At 42.9% G+C, this 18591-nt stretch overlaps 1 protein-coding gene across 13 annotated transcripts in view; it reads right to left on the bottom strand.

Annotated features, from left to right (window-relative positions):
- Positions 1–872: 872 nt before the first annotated feature.
- Positions 873–18591, bottom strand: part of fbrsl1 (fibrosin like 1) — a 476317-nt gene continuing 458598 nt past the window's right edge. For 6 of the 13 annotated variants that reach the window (XM_088994765.1, XM_088994771.1, XM_088994766.1 and 3 more), the window contains 13 exons: positions 17981–18392; positions 17136–17392; positions 14412–14662; positions 11659–11712; positions 11453–11548; positions 10347–10418; positions 9785–9817; positions 9429–9500; positions 8889–9021; positions 8622–8699; positions 7186–7269; positions 6191–6455; positions 873–3298 (listed from right to left, as the gene is read on the bottom strand). In XM_088994765.1, coding sequence (XP_088850891.1) covers positions 1996–3298; positions 6191–6455; positions 7186–7269; positions 8622–8699; positions 8889–9021; positions 9429–9500; positions 9785–9817; positions 10347–10418; positions 11453–11548; positions 11659–11712; positions 14412–14662; positions 17136–17392; positions 17981–18392 — 3110 coding nt within the window. In that variant the 3' untranslated portion in view covers positions 873–1995. Of the gene's footprint in view, positions 3299–6190; positions 6456–7185; positions 7270–8621; positions 8700–8888; positions 9022–9428; positions 9501–9784; positions 9818–10346; positions 10419–11452; positions 11549–11658; positions 11713–14411; positions 14663–14859; positions 15021–17135; positions 17393–17980; positions 18393–18591 lie in introns of all 13 variants that reach the window. The other 7 variants (XM_088994768.1, XM_088994778.1, XM_088994769.1 and 4 more) reach the window with 7 other exon arrangements.

Raw genomic sequence — 18591 nt, 5'->3', positions numbered from 1 at the left:
TAGTAGTAAAGTGAAGCTGTTTGTGAACAGATGCTACCCATCTAAGTAATACATGGCTCGATTTCTGGGAGACTAAATTGGAAGCAATAGTAATTTAAGTGTCCCCAATACGCCGGCCCAATCCTGGCATTGTGGTTGCAACAACCCTAAAAAAAAAAACTCAGCTGAAGTGTGTGGAACACAGAGGTTCCATAGATTTTCAATCACATCCCCGAATGACCTGGCCCCAGTTTGATCCCACGCTGTCATTATGTACTGGTACCATGGGATAGGATCATTGGGTCTCATGGCACACAGCAGTGAGATGAGTAGTCATGGCATTATCGGGATGAAATGGCCATCTCTGGACACGAGAAAAGATTAGCCAAGATCTTGTCAATATAAAGACAAGGGGCCTCAGGGCTCCATTCGCCACCATTCCAGTGGATCTTGGGGCCTCATTAGAAAGGCAGATAAGTGGTTCGTCTGTGTAAGCGCTCAGTCGTACAGGAATGGTCCATCGATGAAAAGCCGTCATCTGTACTTCTTCAGATGAGTGGTTATGCATTAGGAGAGAACCTCTCCTCCACCAATAGCCTGCCTCGAAGGCAGTGTTCCTTTTAATTAGCCCAGACTGTTGGTCAATATGCTACCGGGCTTCCCAGTCAATACTGGTTACCTGAAACACAAACACTCTAAACCTCCTTTCATACAAAAATCGATGACCTATTTTTCCCCACCAGATTGTCACGGCACAATCTCATTGATCCCGCTGAAGAGTCCCGCATTTAACAGATGACAAATTATGGTCAAATGGTCACAAATCAGATTTGTGTAAAAGTGCATTGTCACAGCTCACAACAGGCAATAAAACGACAGGCAGAAAACGTGAGTCAAAACATTAGGTCCAAACTTTATTACAGACATTTTAAACCATGAATGTTTTAAGTTATCACGCCTAAAATTCTACTTTATTTGTATCCATGAATCTAAGAAAAACAACTGCACAGAACCACAAGTTTGACAAGGGAAGTCCTTTTGCTGCACACTTTAAAGTGTCCCTCTTTTCTGTCTGGGTCTGGTCCAGTTTATGACGTGGGAGTCTTTGAGTATTACCATGATTATTTCCTCTGTAAACATCAACATGAGTTTACCCAAACCTGTCAGTGTCACAATTCTCCTTCCATCAGGAAATCTATCGAGGAAGCCATGCTGCTTTGCATAGATAGCAGATTGATGATCCTTCTAGGCTCCCTTCCAGCGCCTACCACCACCTTGCATCCATTGGCAAGGCTTGTCTCTTGCGTTGATATTCAATCAAGATGAGTTGCACAAATTGGACTTTATGGTTTGTTTGTTTTTTTTAAGAAATGGTTTAAAAAAGCCTCGTAAATGTACACCCAATGGGATATCGACAGGTTATTTACACCAGATTTCGATACAGAGACTGAATAAAAACCTCATTATATATATTTGTCTGCATATGCTTGAGGCAAAACAAATTGGTAATACCACACTGTACATTGCCATTTTGAGGATATCCTGGTACCATGAGGTGAAATGACCCAAATGTAATCCAAATCCAGTCTTTACAGTCAAAATGGCTATGCCATACAATCAATTAGGATAAATATTGTAAAAAGTGTGACAACTGCACACATTACATCAAATTCATAGAAATGATATCTGTGCACGGAACAAGGATAGCAAATATACAAACTATTTCAGACCCGCCTTTTTCACTTAAAGATGAAAAAAGTCACTTGATTAATATATTAATAATTATCAAATATTTAAGGTGGATATAAACACACACACATATTTGTGTTATTTTGACATTGTCCAAACCTTCAGTGCACCCAAAAAATATTGGTGCCATGTGCTCAAACAATTACTGTAAAATCATACCTTTTCCCTTGGGGAAGTCTGCTCTTCTCTAGGGAAGAGGAGTGCATTTTGTTCAAGGGACATTTTTTGATTGGGGAGCAGAGCTTGGGAGTACACTTTTTCAAGAGGCTACCGCGCCTCGACCTCTTTGGGGTTGCGAGATGGAGAATAGTCCCGAGGGTCCTGGGTGGTTGTCAGGGGTGTAGTCCTCCTCGGAGAGTTTGGCCTGCCGCTGCCTGCCGGAACAAGTGGCGGAGGCGCACTGAGAGCAGCAGTCGGGGGTGTTCTGTTCAGAAGGCCGTTGTGCCCGGTGGAGGGGCTGAGTCTGGGGTAGGGCATTCCACCAAGGTGGGGCATGAATGGAGGCATGTGCGGTAGGTGGCCTTCCATGGGCGATTGGTGCAACTGATGGAGCCGTGCTCGGTCCATCTCTTCCCGCAGGTGGAGGCGCTCTCGCTCCTCCGCCTGCTGCCTCATCCTCTCGTGCTCCCTGCGCACTTCCATAAGGTGCTCATGGTGAGAGTAGTCGTGCGCCTCCCGCTCACGGTAGGCTCGCTCCTGTTCATACACACTGGGGAAGCGATGTCCTTGATCGGCTCTGAGATGGAAGTCCATGCGCCTCTGCAGATCCAGGCTGCGGTAGGCTTCTCTCAGAGGGTCCCAAGGGAATGCCGGGTGGGGGAGACGCTCTCTTCCTGCCAGCTGGCTGACTCCCATGTAGGGAGCCATTCGGGCCCGGTCCAGAACATTGAGGCTGCCCGTTTGGGGCATGGCACTCATGGAAAGGGGGAGTGAGTGTGCCATGGGGACACCATGCAAACCCGCCGCTGAAATTTCACTGCCACGCGTGCAGGGAAGATGTGGATGCTGAGACAAGGGAGGGTGGTGGTGGTGTGGATTTCCAGGCTGCGTCATGGGGGCCGACTGGACCTGTCCAGGTGGTTGGATAGCTGGCTCGGAACTCACCACCATCACTTCCTGCTCCTCCTTCTTCTCCTCCTTGATCTTCATGTCATCACTTTTTACCTTTGGGAATTGTTCCCCGGTTGAAGGCTCTTTCCTCTCAATGTCTTTGAGTGCAGGCGGGGGCCCATTTACCATCTTCATGCTCTGCTCAGTGATTACTGTTTTAGCGTATGGAGAGGGAGAACGTTGAGATGGTTTAATAGGATCCTCTGAAGATCTCCTCTCCAGCATCTCTTTGCCAGGCGAGTGGCTCTCCTTTATCTTAACGTCGACTAGGGTGGAGGACTCTCTATGGCGCTCCAGTAGCTCTTTAGCTGTCTCCCGCACCAGATCTATGCTGCCACTGTGATGTCGTCCCGGATCACTGCTCTGGCTGGTGGAACGGATCAAGTTGCTGATCTGATAGCTGACTGGTGCAGAGGCTGGAGATGACCGGTTGGAGTGGCGGTTACGTTCCACCGAATCTCTGCAATGATAAAAACATCAGGTTAGTTTCTGTTTGGGTTGTAATGCTTCTGTTTCTGGAGTTTGGTAATACAGTACTACTGGTGCCATTCGTCGTGCTGTAATATTTTTTCAGCAAATCTATATAAACAATATGACACGCACACACACGCATGCGCACACACACGCACACGCATGCGCACACACACGCACACGCATGCGCACACACACGCACACGCGCGCACACACACACACACACACACACACACACACACACACACACACACACACACACACACACACACACACACGCACACACACACACACACACACACACACACACACACACACACACACACACACACACACACACACACACACACACACACACACACACACACAATAAACAAACAAATAAATACATTCGCAGTTCTTGGAGAAACAGTAAGTTACTGGACAGAAATGATTTAATCGAGCACCCTGGTCTTCCTCTGAAGTGGTTATATGTTTAGACCCATGCTTGCGTGGGTTTTCTCCAAACAATGGCTTCATCCTACATTATCCCAAAAATATATGATTGATTCATGAAGGAATTGTGAGTATAAAAATGAAGGGTTTTTAAATATGTATACCTAGCTTCTCAGCAGACGTCAGTTTTGACAGGATCTAATGCAACCGTGACCCTTATGAGGATAAACGTGATAGAGAATGAATTCTTCTTTTCCTTTCGGCTTTTCCCTTCAGGGTTCGCCACAGCGAATCAGTGTCCTCCATCTAACCCGGTTTTGTGCATGTTCTTCTCTCACACCAGCTACCTTCATGTTCTCTTTGACAAAATCCATAAACCTCCTCTTTGGTCTTCCTCTCGGAATCCTGCCTGGCAGTTCAACGCTCAGCAATGGGTTGATAAATATACTATCCCGACACACAATCTAGTGCTAGTCCACAAAAGTAGGACAAATATATTTATTTAAAACCTTCAACATCACTGAGGATAAATTCCCAATCAAGTACTGTAAACTGAGATATTATACATATATATGCCTTAGTCCCTAGGCTGTGATAGGCCATTCTAAGGACACTCTTAGCATGGCCAAGGAGCAACCTTTAATATATGTAAAATTTACACACACAGCGGATGTATCTGTAAAAGGGCTACAGACCAGTATTCGTCTAAGTTTTTTTATGATAGAAAAAAATTACAACCAGGTTAAATCATTTAAAAACTTACAACCATAAATGTGTTGAACTTAACTGAAAAATAAATCTTTGAAACGTGGTTACAGTGCCCAAGCGTGCATACCTTTTTACTGGGGATTGACTGTTGAAAGAATGAAGCAATCACATTGAAATGAATGTTAAATAGGAGCCAGCACACCTGGCACCATTTAATGTGCCTCTGATAGACCACAAAAGTAGTTGAATTGTTCTAGTATGTGGTTCTTGATATTTTTATAATCACACCTGTCAGCGCAAGCCATGGTCCGCATGTACAATCAGTCCATAATCAGTTGGCTAGTACTTTGTTACCCCCTCTCCCACCTTTTTCTTCTCAATTGAGTTACACAGGTTGTAGGTTTAATTCATGCTGGAAAAGGTTGTGACTCGGTCAAACTGCAAAAGCAGTATTTTGATCTCTTTCTCTCTCTCGCTTAGTTTTTTTTATTTTACACATAGTCTTGGGACTTGAAGAAGGGTGTGTAACTGTATCTAGTTAAAAAAAACACCTACACACCCAATTAGAGTATTGCTATTGCAGACAATTCTGAAGAGTTGCCTGCCGAGCCATAAAGTTGCCTGCCCCATTTTTCACAACTTGAAACACAATAAGACGACTAATCGCAAAAAAACTTATTGACGCAAAGTATTAAGGATTTTTTTATATTAAGGATGTACCTACCACAAATGCTCCCTTGCTTAATTTATCGTAAATATCCCCTGCTGATGATTTTGCTCCAATTGTCGTTTGTCCATACACGGTTCGTCATGTTGCACAATCCAATGTTTGCGTTGCGTCGTCTGCTACAAGCCACACAAACTCCTCTTTCCACAATGCTTTCAATATTAATAATGATACATTGATTTCTAAGCGCCTTTCAAAACTTTCAAGGACACTTTACAGTCGCAGGATAATGTACGTTTACGTTTTGTAGCGTCATAAATTTTGGATTGGAGAAATTTACATTTCACTTCTTTTGAATCTTTCTTCTGGGGCTGAGGTGCTGTGCATCTACTTTGGAAAATGATATACAAATGCACAACCTTATAACGCTCAGGTAAGTCCGGAAGCACAAAGCAGCCTTCTGATTGGCTGCCGTGCCGAGTATGCAAATTGCCAAATGAACCGAAATTCAAAAATTTCCAAAATGAACTCGAAATCGGAATAATTTATTCAGATTTCGAAATCTTCGTTCATACGTCTGTGTAAGCTCTCAGTCGTACAGGAGTGGTCCATCGATGAAAAGGTTTCTTCAGCCGTCATCTGTAATTCTTTCAAGGTGTCGGACGTTTCGCTTCTTATCCAAGAAACTTAGTCAGTTTGCTGACCTTTTCATCTTTGTTCATACGTTTGCTTAATTGAATAAAGCAAACGCTTGATGTGGAAAAAAAAAAATATATTATTAATTAATTATAATATTTCTTTTTTTTTTCTTGAAGAAGTTGTCGGCTACGGAGACGTTTTGTAAATTGTAATCCGGCGTAATAGTTGCATGGCCCGGGCGACCGGGCAGACGTTATTTCAGACACTGTATAATGCATATATTGGATCTCTATGCCTGTGTACATCTTTTTGACAAATTCTTTAAAACTGGTTTATATTTGCACCTTTCTTGTTGCTTATAGATCATACTCTAAATAATGCATTGGTGTAAATGCCTGTCTGTTATTTTACAAAGAACAGATAAAAGCTCACCTGTCTTTGTCTTTCTCCTCTTTCCCAATAGACAAGTCTCTTTTGTCTCTTTCTTTATCCCTCTCCCGTTCGCGTTCCCTCTCTCGTTCACGCTCGTGGCTGTTGGCGGAGCTGTTCTTCTCAGCATCTGCAGTTTTAGGCCACTGTGGCGGCGTGGGGAAAGAGGGCGGTGTACGTCGCAGCCTGTTCCAGGTGTCATGTTGTGGGCTACTAAACGGGGGCAGTCCTCCGGGTCCCTCTTTGGGGCCAAACATACTGTTGGACCCTGGAAGGAAGATAGAGACAGATATTGGACCGACTGGGAGTTCAATTTGCATATTTTGAGGGAACAAAAAATAGGAAGACATTAGCATGAAAAGTTTCTATTTTGTTTTTCTCACTGAGGCTGCTTGAAAGAATTTCAGGTTAATGTCAGTCCCCCAAGATGACAATAAAAATCATTTTCCCTTGGATTATAGCTCTTGCTTCCTCAGCCTCGATGACTCATTTGCTCCGCTGGAGCTGAAGGCTGTGGAAATTCATGGCGAGACTAACATTCCAAAGAATGCTTATTCCAATCGCATCAATTTTCTTCACACGGTGACTGATTTGGCAGAAAGAAAAAGACAATGGTACGGGGAAAGAGCGACAACTTTCCATTATGGGGCAGAAGGGGCTTGACAAATAATTAATATTTGAACTGCCACCAACAGGGGGCACTGAGAGGGTCCGTTGGCAGTGGCATTGCAAAATTAAATCCCAGGTGTTGGGGACACAGTTGGTCGAGGAAATGGCAGCAATGAGGTGGTCTGCTGTGGTGTGTCGTACATCCTTGTTGAGCCTACCCTGGCTAATGCTGCTTTGACACGGAAACTAGAGCTAAGTGTCGTGAATTCTCTCCTCCCCTACTGACTGTCCCTGTGGTCTAAATGCGTTTCCTACTCTTTATTGTTTCTGGTCACAGGGGCCAGATTTAAGGGGGGAGCCTTGGAGAAGCAAAGGGGGCCAGCGCTTACCAAGCGAGGGGTTGCCTAATCCTCCGAAGGCACTGCTTGAAAGGTTGCCGAGGCCGCCAAAGGAACTGGAGCGACTGAAAGGATCTGCAAAATGCCAAACAGGGATTAGCAAAAAGGGGCTATGGTGGGGGGTACTGGCGAATGATGATCACCACCACACCAACCCGTACCACTCTGCTTCTCTCTTACAAGCGAGCTGTTTTCTTGAGCGCTGCCACCCTAGCTCTATGCTTCCGGATGCTGCAATGGCCAGCACTGCTAACTGGAGTGGGTTGTCCCTCTTGGATCAGGAGAACCCCACCACGTTGTGCAAAAGAGTTGTTGGGAATGAGCACAAATTGCTTGTAGAAAGGCTGAGGGAACAGGTGTTTAAGGGGGTGTTTACTTTCCTGGACCAAGGAAGAAGTCTGTTTCATATGGGCTCCCTTTTGTATTCACACATCTATAGCATCTGATCTAAAGTTTCCTCCACAAAAATTATTTTGGAAGTGGGATAGTTTTAACGTTTCAACAGGGATAGTTGATACCATCTCTCAACAGACAACATACAAATGGGGAACAGAGGGCTCTTTAGTCACACTGTCTTCTTTGTCAAAACGGTATGTACGATAATCAGAAGAACCAAATACGTCCATTCAAGGGATTATTCAATTGACTGAACTCTCAATTTGTCACCCAGAAAGTGAATATACAGGGGAAATAATTGAAATGCAAAAAAATCCAACAAAGATTCATTGTAGTCGTCGTCATCATCATCATCATCATCATCATCATCATCATCATCATCATCATCATCATCATCATCATCATCATCATCATCATCATCCCTTGTTCATTTAACACACCTGAACACAACAAGGCAAATCAAAAAGGACAAAATACTGCTATGTTGTTGAAGCCTTTATCGCACAGGTTACTAAAGACTTGCGAGGGTTAGGGAATGTAGCAAATGTTTCCTTTAGTTCAGGCTCATTCAATGTCACAAATTCCTTTGCCGTGACAAAAAAAATAACAATTGGAGCATTTGCAAACAATTTCAACCTTTCACTGCATAGTGAGAGACAGGCCTAAATTAACACAACAAAGTCAATGTTACAACATCCGCAGGAAAGTTAAATCCAAGACTTTTATTTCCATTTAAAATGACATTTAAGACCGGCTCCACAATGTTCTCAATGTCTCAGTTGGTCTAAATTTGCTACACTCGATACAGGAAATACAGCTTCATCCATTGCACATACAGAAGGGAAAATCAGAACCAAAAGTTGACAGTAGACAGGGGTAAAAATAATTTCATGCATCCCAATTTCATAATATGCTATGCCCCTGGTGTTCTACTCCTTGTTTAATGCAATAAATGAATTCAGGTGAGATACATCAAATGAGAACGATGGAATAAAAGAGTATCAAAACAATATAAATATGGAATTACTTACACTGACCTGCCAAATGACTGGGAGGCAGGAAACCACTGGTGTGTGTCGCAGGACCATATGGAGAGGGAGCAGGGTGGCCTGAGCGTATCGAAGCAGCGGGACATTAAGATTAACTTCCAATTGCATAATTGCAAGCTCTGTCATTAGCTCAGGTTCGGGTGGGTAGTGGTTCACAATTTGTGGATTTTTCACCAAACCATCCATAAAATACAATTGTGTCTTATTATTATTCCTTCACATAGTTTGGTGTTGTGGGAAGCCACTGACCTGAAGAGGAGAACAGGGGCCGTGCAAGGTCATGAGGATAAGGGAACCCCGGGAAGACACCTGGGACTGGGGGTCGGCTGAACAGATCCAGCTTCCCATTCATGTCTAGTTTGTGGGGGTCCAGCTGCATTTGCTGATTGTTCAAGGCACAAACAGGGGGAAGAAAAATTAGGCTGCGAGTCAACATAGCAGAACAGTAAGCTGGTTGAGGTGGGCAAGCAAACATAATTCTGCATCTCCAATTCTAAAGTATGATCACTAATGTACAGTATGTAGATTTTACCTGATATAAAGGGTAGGAATAGTGCTACATTACTTCATCCCTAATTTACTATTTCTAACGTTGTATTGGTCAATGAAAATGTCTCTGCAGAGCATAAAAACACCTGTTTTTGGTTTGAATATTCAATATCACGAATGCATATTTTTATTGTTATTATTATTTTTCAAATAAACATGCATGACCTCGACTGTAGTATACTTCTGTTGGGAAGTGGACATCTCATTTTTTAAGAGTAAAAACTGTTTCATCTCACGCACCTTCATTTTCTGCTGGTGGTGGTAGATCTGCCACGCGATCTGGACATGCACTGCACACCACTTGCCAGGTTTCTACAGATTTAGAGAGAAACTGAAGTGAGCTAGCTGGCTTTTATAAGGAAAACTAAAACTGGATACTGGTATTGAGAATTTCTGTCCAAACTACAAACGGGTCAGTCATCCTGGTTTACAATCAGACACTAAGTGTCTAACCCTAACTTTAAAACAGAGAGACATCAATGTTAATTTTAAATGCAGCAGCTTTTATTTTCTTGGCCAGTGACTATTGGGGAATGTTTGACTTTGTGGCCTGCCCAGGAAAATGAAACTGTATAAAGACGAAAGATTCAACTTACTCGAACATTTGTCCTGAATGGATCCGTTATCTGCTAGGAGAAAAAGCTTTATGAGGTGGGAAAAGACATTGCTGCTTTGAAAATCTAATGGCATTAATGTTAGTTTCTCGTGGATAAATGTCCAGTGCCACTCCAGCACTAAATGCAAGCACACCTGTGTCACATCTACTTCAACATTTCCGTCCTTCCATCATCCGTTTTCTATATGGCTTGACCTGAACGTTATTATCTATCACCCAATAGCTGTGGGTGAGCTGGCACTTTTCCCAGCTGACTTTGGTGAGTAGTGAAGCATTCACTGGACCGGTTGCTAGGCAAAAACAATACACCTATAGACAAATTGCCATCCACGCACACATTCACACTTAATGAATATCTCGAGGCGTACATCAACCGAAGTCGAAAGTATTTGGAATGTAGGAAGAAGCCAGGGAGCCAGGTGAAAACTCACGTAACCACGGGGAGAATATCGTTTGTTACGCAAATAGCTCACTCATATTTTGTCTTTAAAGGTTGTCATGTTTGCAACAAATGAGTGACTGAAGGACAGGTGGATAATTACCCGTGGATCTTTCTGAAGGAGTGTGTGGGGTACTGCTCCAGGACGCACTGCTACATCGATGGGATTGGATGCCTGTAGGAAATGAAAGCAATCACACATTATCTGACAAAGCTGCCCAACAAAAAGGTGAAGGGTAAGGAATAATGATCAAAGTTACAGAATTACGTTGACTGTATGTATTGTAAGTACTATGTATTGTCTTTCAAGCGTACGATTCCCACGTGTAGACTTCCACAAATAAGAGGAAAAGATGATTCCCCTTGTCGTTTTTACGGTGCTCAGTGTGACTTTTAACTCTGTAATCCTTTGCGACCGATGTGTCAAAGCTGATGATGGTTCCGACAACTGTTGCTGACCCACAGCAGGCTAACCCGTCTCAGATCTCTCTGATCTTCTTTTTATGTCATCAGAGTGCCTGGATCAGCCATATTAATCCGTCCTTAAATCACGCCTGGGAAATTCCTGCAAGTTGACGTAAGTCATCGGCTTTCGCCAACAGACACGGATCCAAACACACATAAGTCTCTGACCCCCAAGCTCCTCTCCCAAAATGCCTCTCGGATGATTTCCGCATCTAAGAGTGTTCCGTGAACCATCTCGAGGGGCCTTTGACAAAAGGGCCTATTCATGACAGAACCCACCGGGAATAAGGCCAGTGGATTTAGGCCAGCTTTGATTGGTGCCTACACCAGGTCAGAGCCTTTGGGCATCTGCCAGACACAACCGCACCCTCCTCCCACATCTTATCCCTCCCATCCTCAATGGCATCACCCCTGCAGCCTTTGGAGTCTTGTCTCACCCAGACAGACAGATGTTATCTAATGCTCTCAGCTGTTGCTTGTCATGGTTTCGTCCAATACTCTGCTATAGCTGCCGTATGCTCAGACAATGCTGTTGTAGAACGAATACAACCAATAAATGACATGCAGAAACGGGTGTTACATGTAGAAGATAGCATTAAGGACAGACATAAATTGTCTTCAATTACAGTTGTGTTGATGGGGAAAATATTTTGCAAAAATTTTGGGAGAAAATGAAAACCTTTTGTGTGTGTGTGAACATGTCTTTTTTCAGCTCATGCATGAGATTTGCGCAATGGGGCTGACCTTGGGTTGGAAGGCTCCTTGCAGTGAGCTGAAAGGTCCTGAGTGTGGGAGCAGTGGGGGCATACCTGGCATGGTAGGAGGGTAGGAGGGGAAGTACTGAGGAGAAAGAGGATGGAGTAAATCAAATGATACGGGGACAGCATTCAAGTAGGTCAACCATTGACCATTTCAAATGCAAATGAGGGCTTTAATATTCAATGACTTACATTAGAATGATGTCTGATGAACGGATTGTCCAGTTTGGGAGTATATTTGTCAAACTGGAAGAGAAAAAGCAAAAAAAAAAAAGAAAATTCGATGAGAAGTGATCATCTTCACAAACTCAGTACAACATATAACAGCTTTATAATTCAGGGAAGAATCCAAGACATATGATCACCATCTGCAAAAAAAAAAAAAAAATCAGCACAATTTGATCCAGATTATTGAACCTTCAAGTGAAGCAGCTGGCTTTCAACAGTCATGGGTTTACTTTGATTGTATTGTCTGATAAGGCAGGACACTTATTAACAAGAGAAATGCACAAATTATCCAACTGTGCATACAAGGTGTCGGCATGACGGTGGCAATGGTTGTGAGGGGTTGGGTCTGGTCATCATGGGAATTATATCATTATTCAACCAACAAGTTGATTTTATTCAGTGAATAATTTTTGTGAAACTAACAGTTTTACTGTAGTTTATTTAAAGAAGGTTGTCACAAAACAGACTTGACTTTAAACCCTGATTCAAGCAATCAAGCATAAAAAGAAAAAAAAAAAAAAAAAAATGAAAGACCATAAGGAGTCCTTTTGTGTGACCAGCCTGTTCATCAGGTTTTAATGTTGGTGGAGCAGCCAATGTTAGCAAAGTTTAGGTGCTGATAAAGACAGATCAGCATGTAACTGATACACAGTAAATAATGCTTAAATGATGTGGTGAAATTTTAATTTAATTTAAAACAGATTCTTATCTTAACTATGTGGTGAAAGCTTTGGAGCAGGAGAGCTCTAGTCGAGCAGAATAAACACATTAGTAATTTGTCATTTTACAACGGTGTTCTTCAAATGACAATGTTTTTATCATGCCCTCGACACACAAGGAAGTCATGAGCTGAAGAGGGATGAAGAGAGTGAAAACGTTGTCCAACGCATGAATGGTGGCATTGTGCATCTGTTCCCGAGCCAATGCAGGCTTGAAATTTTTAAAACACACTAATTACATGTGACACTTACTTATTCCACTCCACAAATACACAAACCATTTGCAGGTGCTTTTTGCGAGTGCTTTTATAAACTATCCTGGCGGGCACTGACATATTTTAGTTTACATAAAAATGAGTGGGTAGAAGGGACATATATTGGTGTGTGTGCTGCGACGTGGGTGGTTAAGCTGTTGGCTAAGCTACTTGTGAGGACACAAGATACGGACTTGGAGGCCCTCTGGTGCAACTGGGACATTCACATCTGCACAAAACAGCGGCAGTGCTCGTTCAAGGACTCTAATAGGCCCAAATCAAAGACAGCCTGCTTACTGAGAGACAACCCAGAGCCAGCTTTCACACTCATTAAATGCCTGTTCTGCGTTTCTGAAGGCACGGCCAGCTTAATTCTCACACTGGAAAAGGAAATTCATGTCTCTTTACAGCCTTGTAAAAGGAAAAAAAAATCATCTACAGAGAATATATGATGCATGTCAGTTTGATTCGAAACAGTTTATCTTTCATCAATATCACTTGCTGACATTGGGGGGTTGAGGGTGAGGGTTGGAGGCTGGGGGGTTGACAGAGTGGGTCAATGCTGCCACCTGCTTGAGGGCACTGAACAATAAACAAATATCGATGTGGTGTAATTTCATTAATTACTGCCATTAGCCAAGGAATGTAACAGCTGAAATTAGACAAGAGCCAATGGGAGGAGTGGAGAGAGGACAGGAGAGAGATATTGTGATAAACCACCTGACAACACAGCAACAACAACTACATAATTAATCCCGCAGCTCTCAGCATGTATCCGAAGAGAAGAATCACTGTTGGGAAAATGATGGGGTGAGGAAAACACATTAAGGAGAAACACAGTACAAAGAACAAAAAAAAAGAAACAGTTTATGCAAAGTGCTCTGTGAGCACTTACGAGTGTGCTGCGAATGACCACCAAGCTCTTAATAAGAGGTCAAGAGATGATGAATGATATCTCATTATTATACTTGAGTCAGAAGAGAAAATTGTGCTTTTTGCCTGAATTGCTGCATGTAAGAAACGAACACTGAATACTGAATTTTTCTTCTTAGTAACAGTCTGGGAAATACAGATTGAACCTCCCTCAAACTGCCACGCAAAAGTTAATGGTAATCTGTTAGCAGCAACGGCACGACCGCAGGATCAAAACAGTCTCAAACATGTTTTCATGTCAATGACGGATTCTACAAATATGCCGTTTGGGGTTATGTCTCTCAGTCGCGCGCGGAACACTCAAACTCTGTCTGATGCAAATGACCATTTCCTCATCATTTCATCAAATAATCTTTTAAACTCAAAACAAAAGCCTACCTGTAGGTAATTTCCCTGCACAATATATATCATGGGACTGACAATTCATGTAAAACTTGATCAGAGAGTTATTGTTGGCAGACCCAACATAGTGTCTTTGAAATGTGAGGCAGTGTAAATAACATTATGAAAATGAACAGATAATGTTGTATGTGTGAATGAGATCAGGGGAAGCAGAAGCCATTGGATTTTAACTATGTATGAATCCTGGATTTGGGCACCGATCAGGTATCACAGACTAAACCGATAAAGAGTGATTATTTTCATGAAGGAGGGGGGGGGGGTTCCTATGGCAACGGGAAACACTGGGTCATTTACTGGGTGAATAAACAGTGTGGGTTGATTGAGAAGGGGATTAGGATGGTGGCAAGGGAAGTGACTAGAATTTCAAAGTTGATTTAATTTATTAGGATTATTTTTTACTTATCCTCACATTTCTGGCTTGGTTACGCACCACGGGAGGTGCGGTGGGCGGGGTGAGGATGGCGGCCGGGGGCATACTGGCGGGGAAGGGCGTGAAGGTGTGCTGGTGGGTGTGTTGGTGCTGGTGCATGTGTTGATGTTGGTGAAACTCGGCCCTCAGGAGCGACACGGGGGCCAGCGGTAAGGCAGATGCCCACCGGCCCCGCTCTGAACTCTGAACCAGGAATCGGTTGTTCAGCTCCTGCCGCAGTAGATCGTGCTCTGCAAGAAAGGAGAGCGAGGAAAACCCAACAAAATAAAAAACAATAATAATAAATGAAAAAATGAGAATGCATAGAAAAAAAGGGGGCAGGGAGAGGGAGATAGATGGAAAATAGATGGAAACACAAGAAGAAAAAAAAGGCACGGGCGCCCAGTCAGTCTTCACAATAAGGGTAGAAAAGAAAGAAAATAGTCACCTGGCATTCTCTGTTTCTCCAGCTCATGCTGTGAGGATTTTCTACGTGGGGACTCATTGGTGGTGGTAACAGAGTTGCCTGTGACAATGTGCCAATCAGAATCCCCGAATGAGGCTGGCAATACATGATAGGTTGGTTGAATGATATCAACAGGCTGGTATCTAAAGACAGGAGAGAACCGAGAGTCATCCCAGCAGAAAACACACACGCCGGTGAACGGAATGCACGGTCAGCCAGATTTTGGGGACAAGCATCGTCGCTGGAGACGACGGTCTGTGTACTTGTTTTACAGCACAAAATGGCTGGTTTTGGTCATATTTTAATTTGCTTCTTCGGAAATAATTACCACTAGCCTTTAATGGCAAAAACGAAACATTGCCGCTGCCTTGATGCATTGCAACACTTTCAACTCAATCGCCTATTCAAGCACTATTTCTCTCCAGCTTTAATGATTGTCCAGTTCTACTGACAATTCAGCACATCATTTAAAATGCACTTTTGCTAACACACGGAGTGTACATTGGAAGTTTATGATTTACGATACAAGAACAACACTGATGGAATTGATGCTGTTTGTCAACCAAGTTGGCCCATTATAGTTGCAAGTGGTAGGCTCCTTCTCACTTGGTAATGAGAGAGACGGCTCCATTAAATACTTTGTAAATTCAAGTAAAGTTGTAAATTCAAGAATGACAAGAGCCAAGATATCATAACATCCGTTCCTCACCACTGTGTAATACATATACTGTCTAGTGTAATTTGCTTTGTGTGCCTGATTGCCATCGTCACAGCAACTATAACAAGATTCTGGAAATACTTCAGATAATGTTGGAGTAGGTCTGTATGACTCTGTGTCTATTCAGCTTCAAGGGTATTTGTAGATGTTGAATGAGAAGGCCGCACTTAAACTGATAAACTGATCTCAAAGGTGTTGGATGAGTTTGAGGTACGTCTTCTCAGGCTATTCCACGTCATCTACTCATTCAATCATGAATTTGTGAACATCTCTTTGTGCACGGGAGCACAGTTACATTGGAGCAGAAAATACCCAGATATTATTATCACAATTATTAAATCATTTACTGCGAGCAAAAAGTCTAGCTCAGAGGTATCAAAGTCAAGCCAAATCCGGCCCGCCACATCATTTTTTCGGTCCGGGAAATCAAATCAAACTTTTGAAATTCTATGATGGTTGCTAAAATCCTAACCAACATTTCTTATTTGTGGATTTACACCACAATAACAGTCATTATTCTTGACTTCAAATTTGAAAACTAGTTATTTATTAATTTGATTTGTGCCCTATATGTAATATGTGGAGGGGATTAAACATTCTAATGGCTTCCCCAAATTCAGAACGGCCCTCGAGAGGAAACCATAACTACAATGTGGCCCGTGGCAAAAAATGACTTTGACAGCCCTGATCTAGCTCAATTGAATAATGTAGAGCCTATAGTAGCTTGGCAGACAGGGCCAACACCAGATGGTTTTACTTTACTTCACATTACTTCTTCATAACTAATTGAAGTCATGGATACGGGTAGTCGTTGATTTACACAACTCATGATATTGACATTGTTTGATTTGACTCAAGTATTGCTGGCACCTGCGTTTATGGTGGAAGCATAATGAATTCATATTCACATCAAGTCATATTAACCAAAAGGAAAACATAAACAGGTAGTCTACGAAATCTTAAAAAAATAGACTAATATACTAATTCAACTAATAATCCAAAATTCAATACAATATAAACATATTGATTCATATAGCGCTCTAACAACAGCCGAAGCTGTAACAAAGCGCTAAAATGGACAAAAGGCAAATGCTGCCCCCTCGCAGAAGGGAAAGAACACTGCCAGAGGTCTGACTATCGTTTTATTGACACCCCCTGCAAGAGAAGCCAAAACCCGAACAAATTCGGGAATGGCGCTCCACGTCACACTTTTCAATAACCGAAGAAATTCGGAAATGGCAGCGAATGAGTTAGCAGTTTTCCGCGATGCAATCATTGATGGAAAATTGCCATCAAAATCCCAAAATGCATTGCCGGATTTTTATTCTATTTTCAGAAACGTTGGATGGATTCATAGCCCATATAGGTAAAATGCAATATAGTAATCTGAATTGGAATTAATGACAGCAAATAGTAAAATAACCACCAATAATCCAAGCACGGCTGTCAATATTTGATGTAGTTTGGTTACGTTTAAATGAAATTAAAGTTCCAAACATAAATGGTGATTTTGTCTGCTTTGAGATGCTTGCAGTATTACCTGGGTAAGGGGTACCTGCAGGGTGACCAGGCACCACTAAACTGTTGGTAGGTAAGGTTGGTGGTGGAGGCAGTGTTGCTGGGGTTGCGAACATGGCCGAATGGCGATGTGCCGGGCTCCGTAGGGAGGAATATTGCGAGGTAGAGAGGTTGGTGATGGACAAAGGCAAGGTGGGGGCTGAGGATGGCAGCCCACTAAGTGGGTGGTGTTGAGATGTGGTGAGATGATGTTTAGGCAGAACAGGACTGCTCCGGTGGCTGAAGATAAAGTCAACAGAACAAAAGATTACAATTCAAATGAAGAATCTCGAACATTACATTGAAATCACTCACATGATGCACTTCAAAGGAAATCAATAACATTTCCAAAGCAAATAATAATAATGAATAGAAAACAACGGTAATCCAATAAATTGTTTTGAGAGGTGGGGGAAGACTGTGTGGATATTTTAAAGAAGGAAATGGTTCAATGAAAAACTGTAAATCTTACGTTGTAGGCGGACAATCAATTTTGGTGTAAAAAAAGAAGTCAATGCTGTGTAATGCATGAGATTTTACAGTATCTCATCACAAGACGACACCAGACGGAGTTTGGCAAGCGTTCTGGTAGTGCATTGCTCATATCGATTAAAAGGACAAGGAGAACAATCTTGACTGCAATGCACAGAAAGCCTCTCAGAGTAAGTCCAGATAGCTTTGCAGTGACCGAGTGTTGTTTTATACTGAGGGGGGTAAAAAACAAATACAAGAGTTGGCATTGTTGAGTGATAAGAAACAAAAATGGAGGATAAGAGTATTGTATCTTTGACACACTCTGTTAGCCATTTGCACCTCATTAACACCTACCTGATGTCGTGGAGGCTATATTGGAACGGGTGGTGTACTTGATGTCTTATGACTGGCCGGATGTGGGGCTGGGGCACACCCAGAGTGATGCAGGAATCCTGCCGTGAGTGAGGGTGTCGAGGATAGAAATGGGGTGGTCCCCTCAGCAGGGATGGGGAAGGGACAGGGGGTGGACCTTGTGGCTCCCGCTTGACGCTGAGAGGAGATGGGTTCAGGATGCGGGATTGAGGGTCTGGGGGTGCCGCAGCTGCAGCAGGGGCCGGTGAGCCTGTTGGCGCTGAGGCCGGAGTAGGGCTGGGGAGTGGGGGCGCAAATGACACCTCAATGTTGTGTTGTAGCCGGTTGCGCTGAAGACCGGACACTTTGGTTGAGCAACAACTCTTCAACTCAAGACTCTCATTCGCTGACACACCTGAGGAAAGACACAAAGCCACCGTGAGAATAAAGTCGATCAATCAAAGGTATACTGATAATATACTTCTTATGGGCTAAACTTTAGCCGCTAAAGGATGGCAGTAGATGGCCTGAAGAGGTCTGTGAAATCAGAGGACATTTATATTGTGCAATGAAGTCCAACTTAGATTGTTTGTGGACAAAAAAAGACCTTTCCC

This window comes from Hippocampus bargibanti, linkage group LG04, assembly GCF_051943395.1.
Source record: "Hippocampus bargibanti isolate YZ-2025 linkage group LG04, ASM5194339v1, whole genome shotgun sequence".
Taxonomy (NCBI): domain Eukaryota; kingdom Metazoa; phylum Chordata; class Actinopteri; order Syngnathiformes; family Syngnathidae; genus Hippocampus; species Hippocampus bargibanti.
This window is presented reverse-complemented; position numbering and strand designations above follow the sequence as displayed.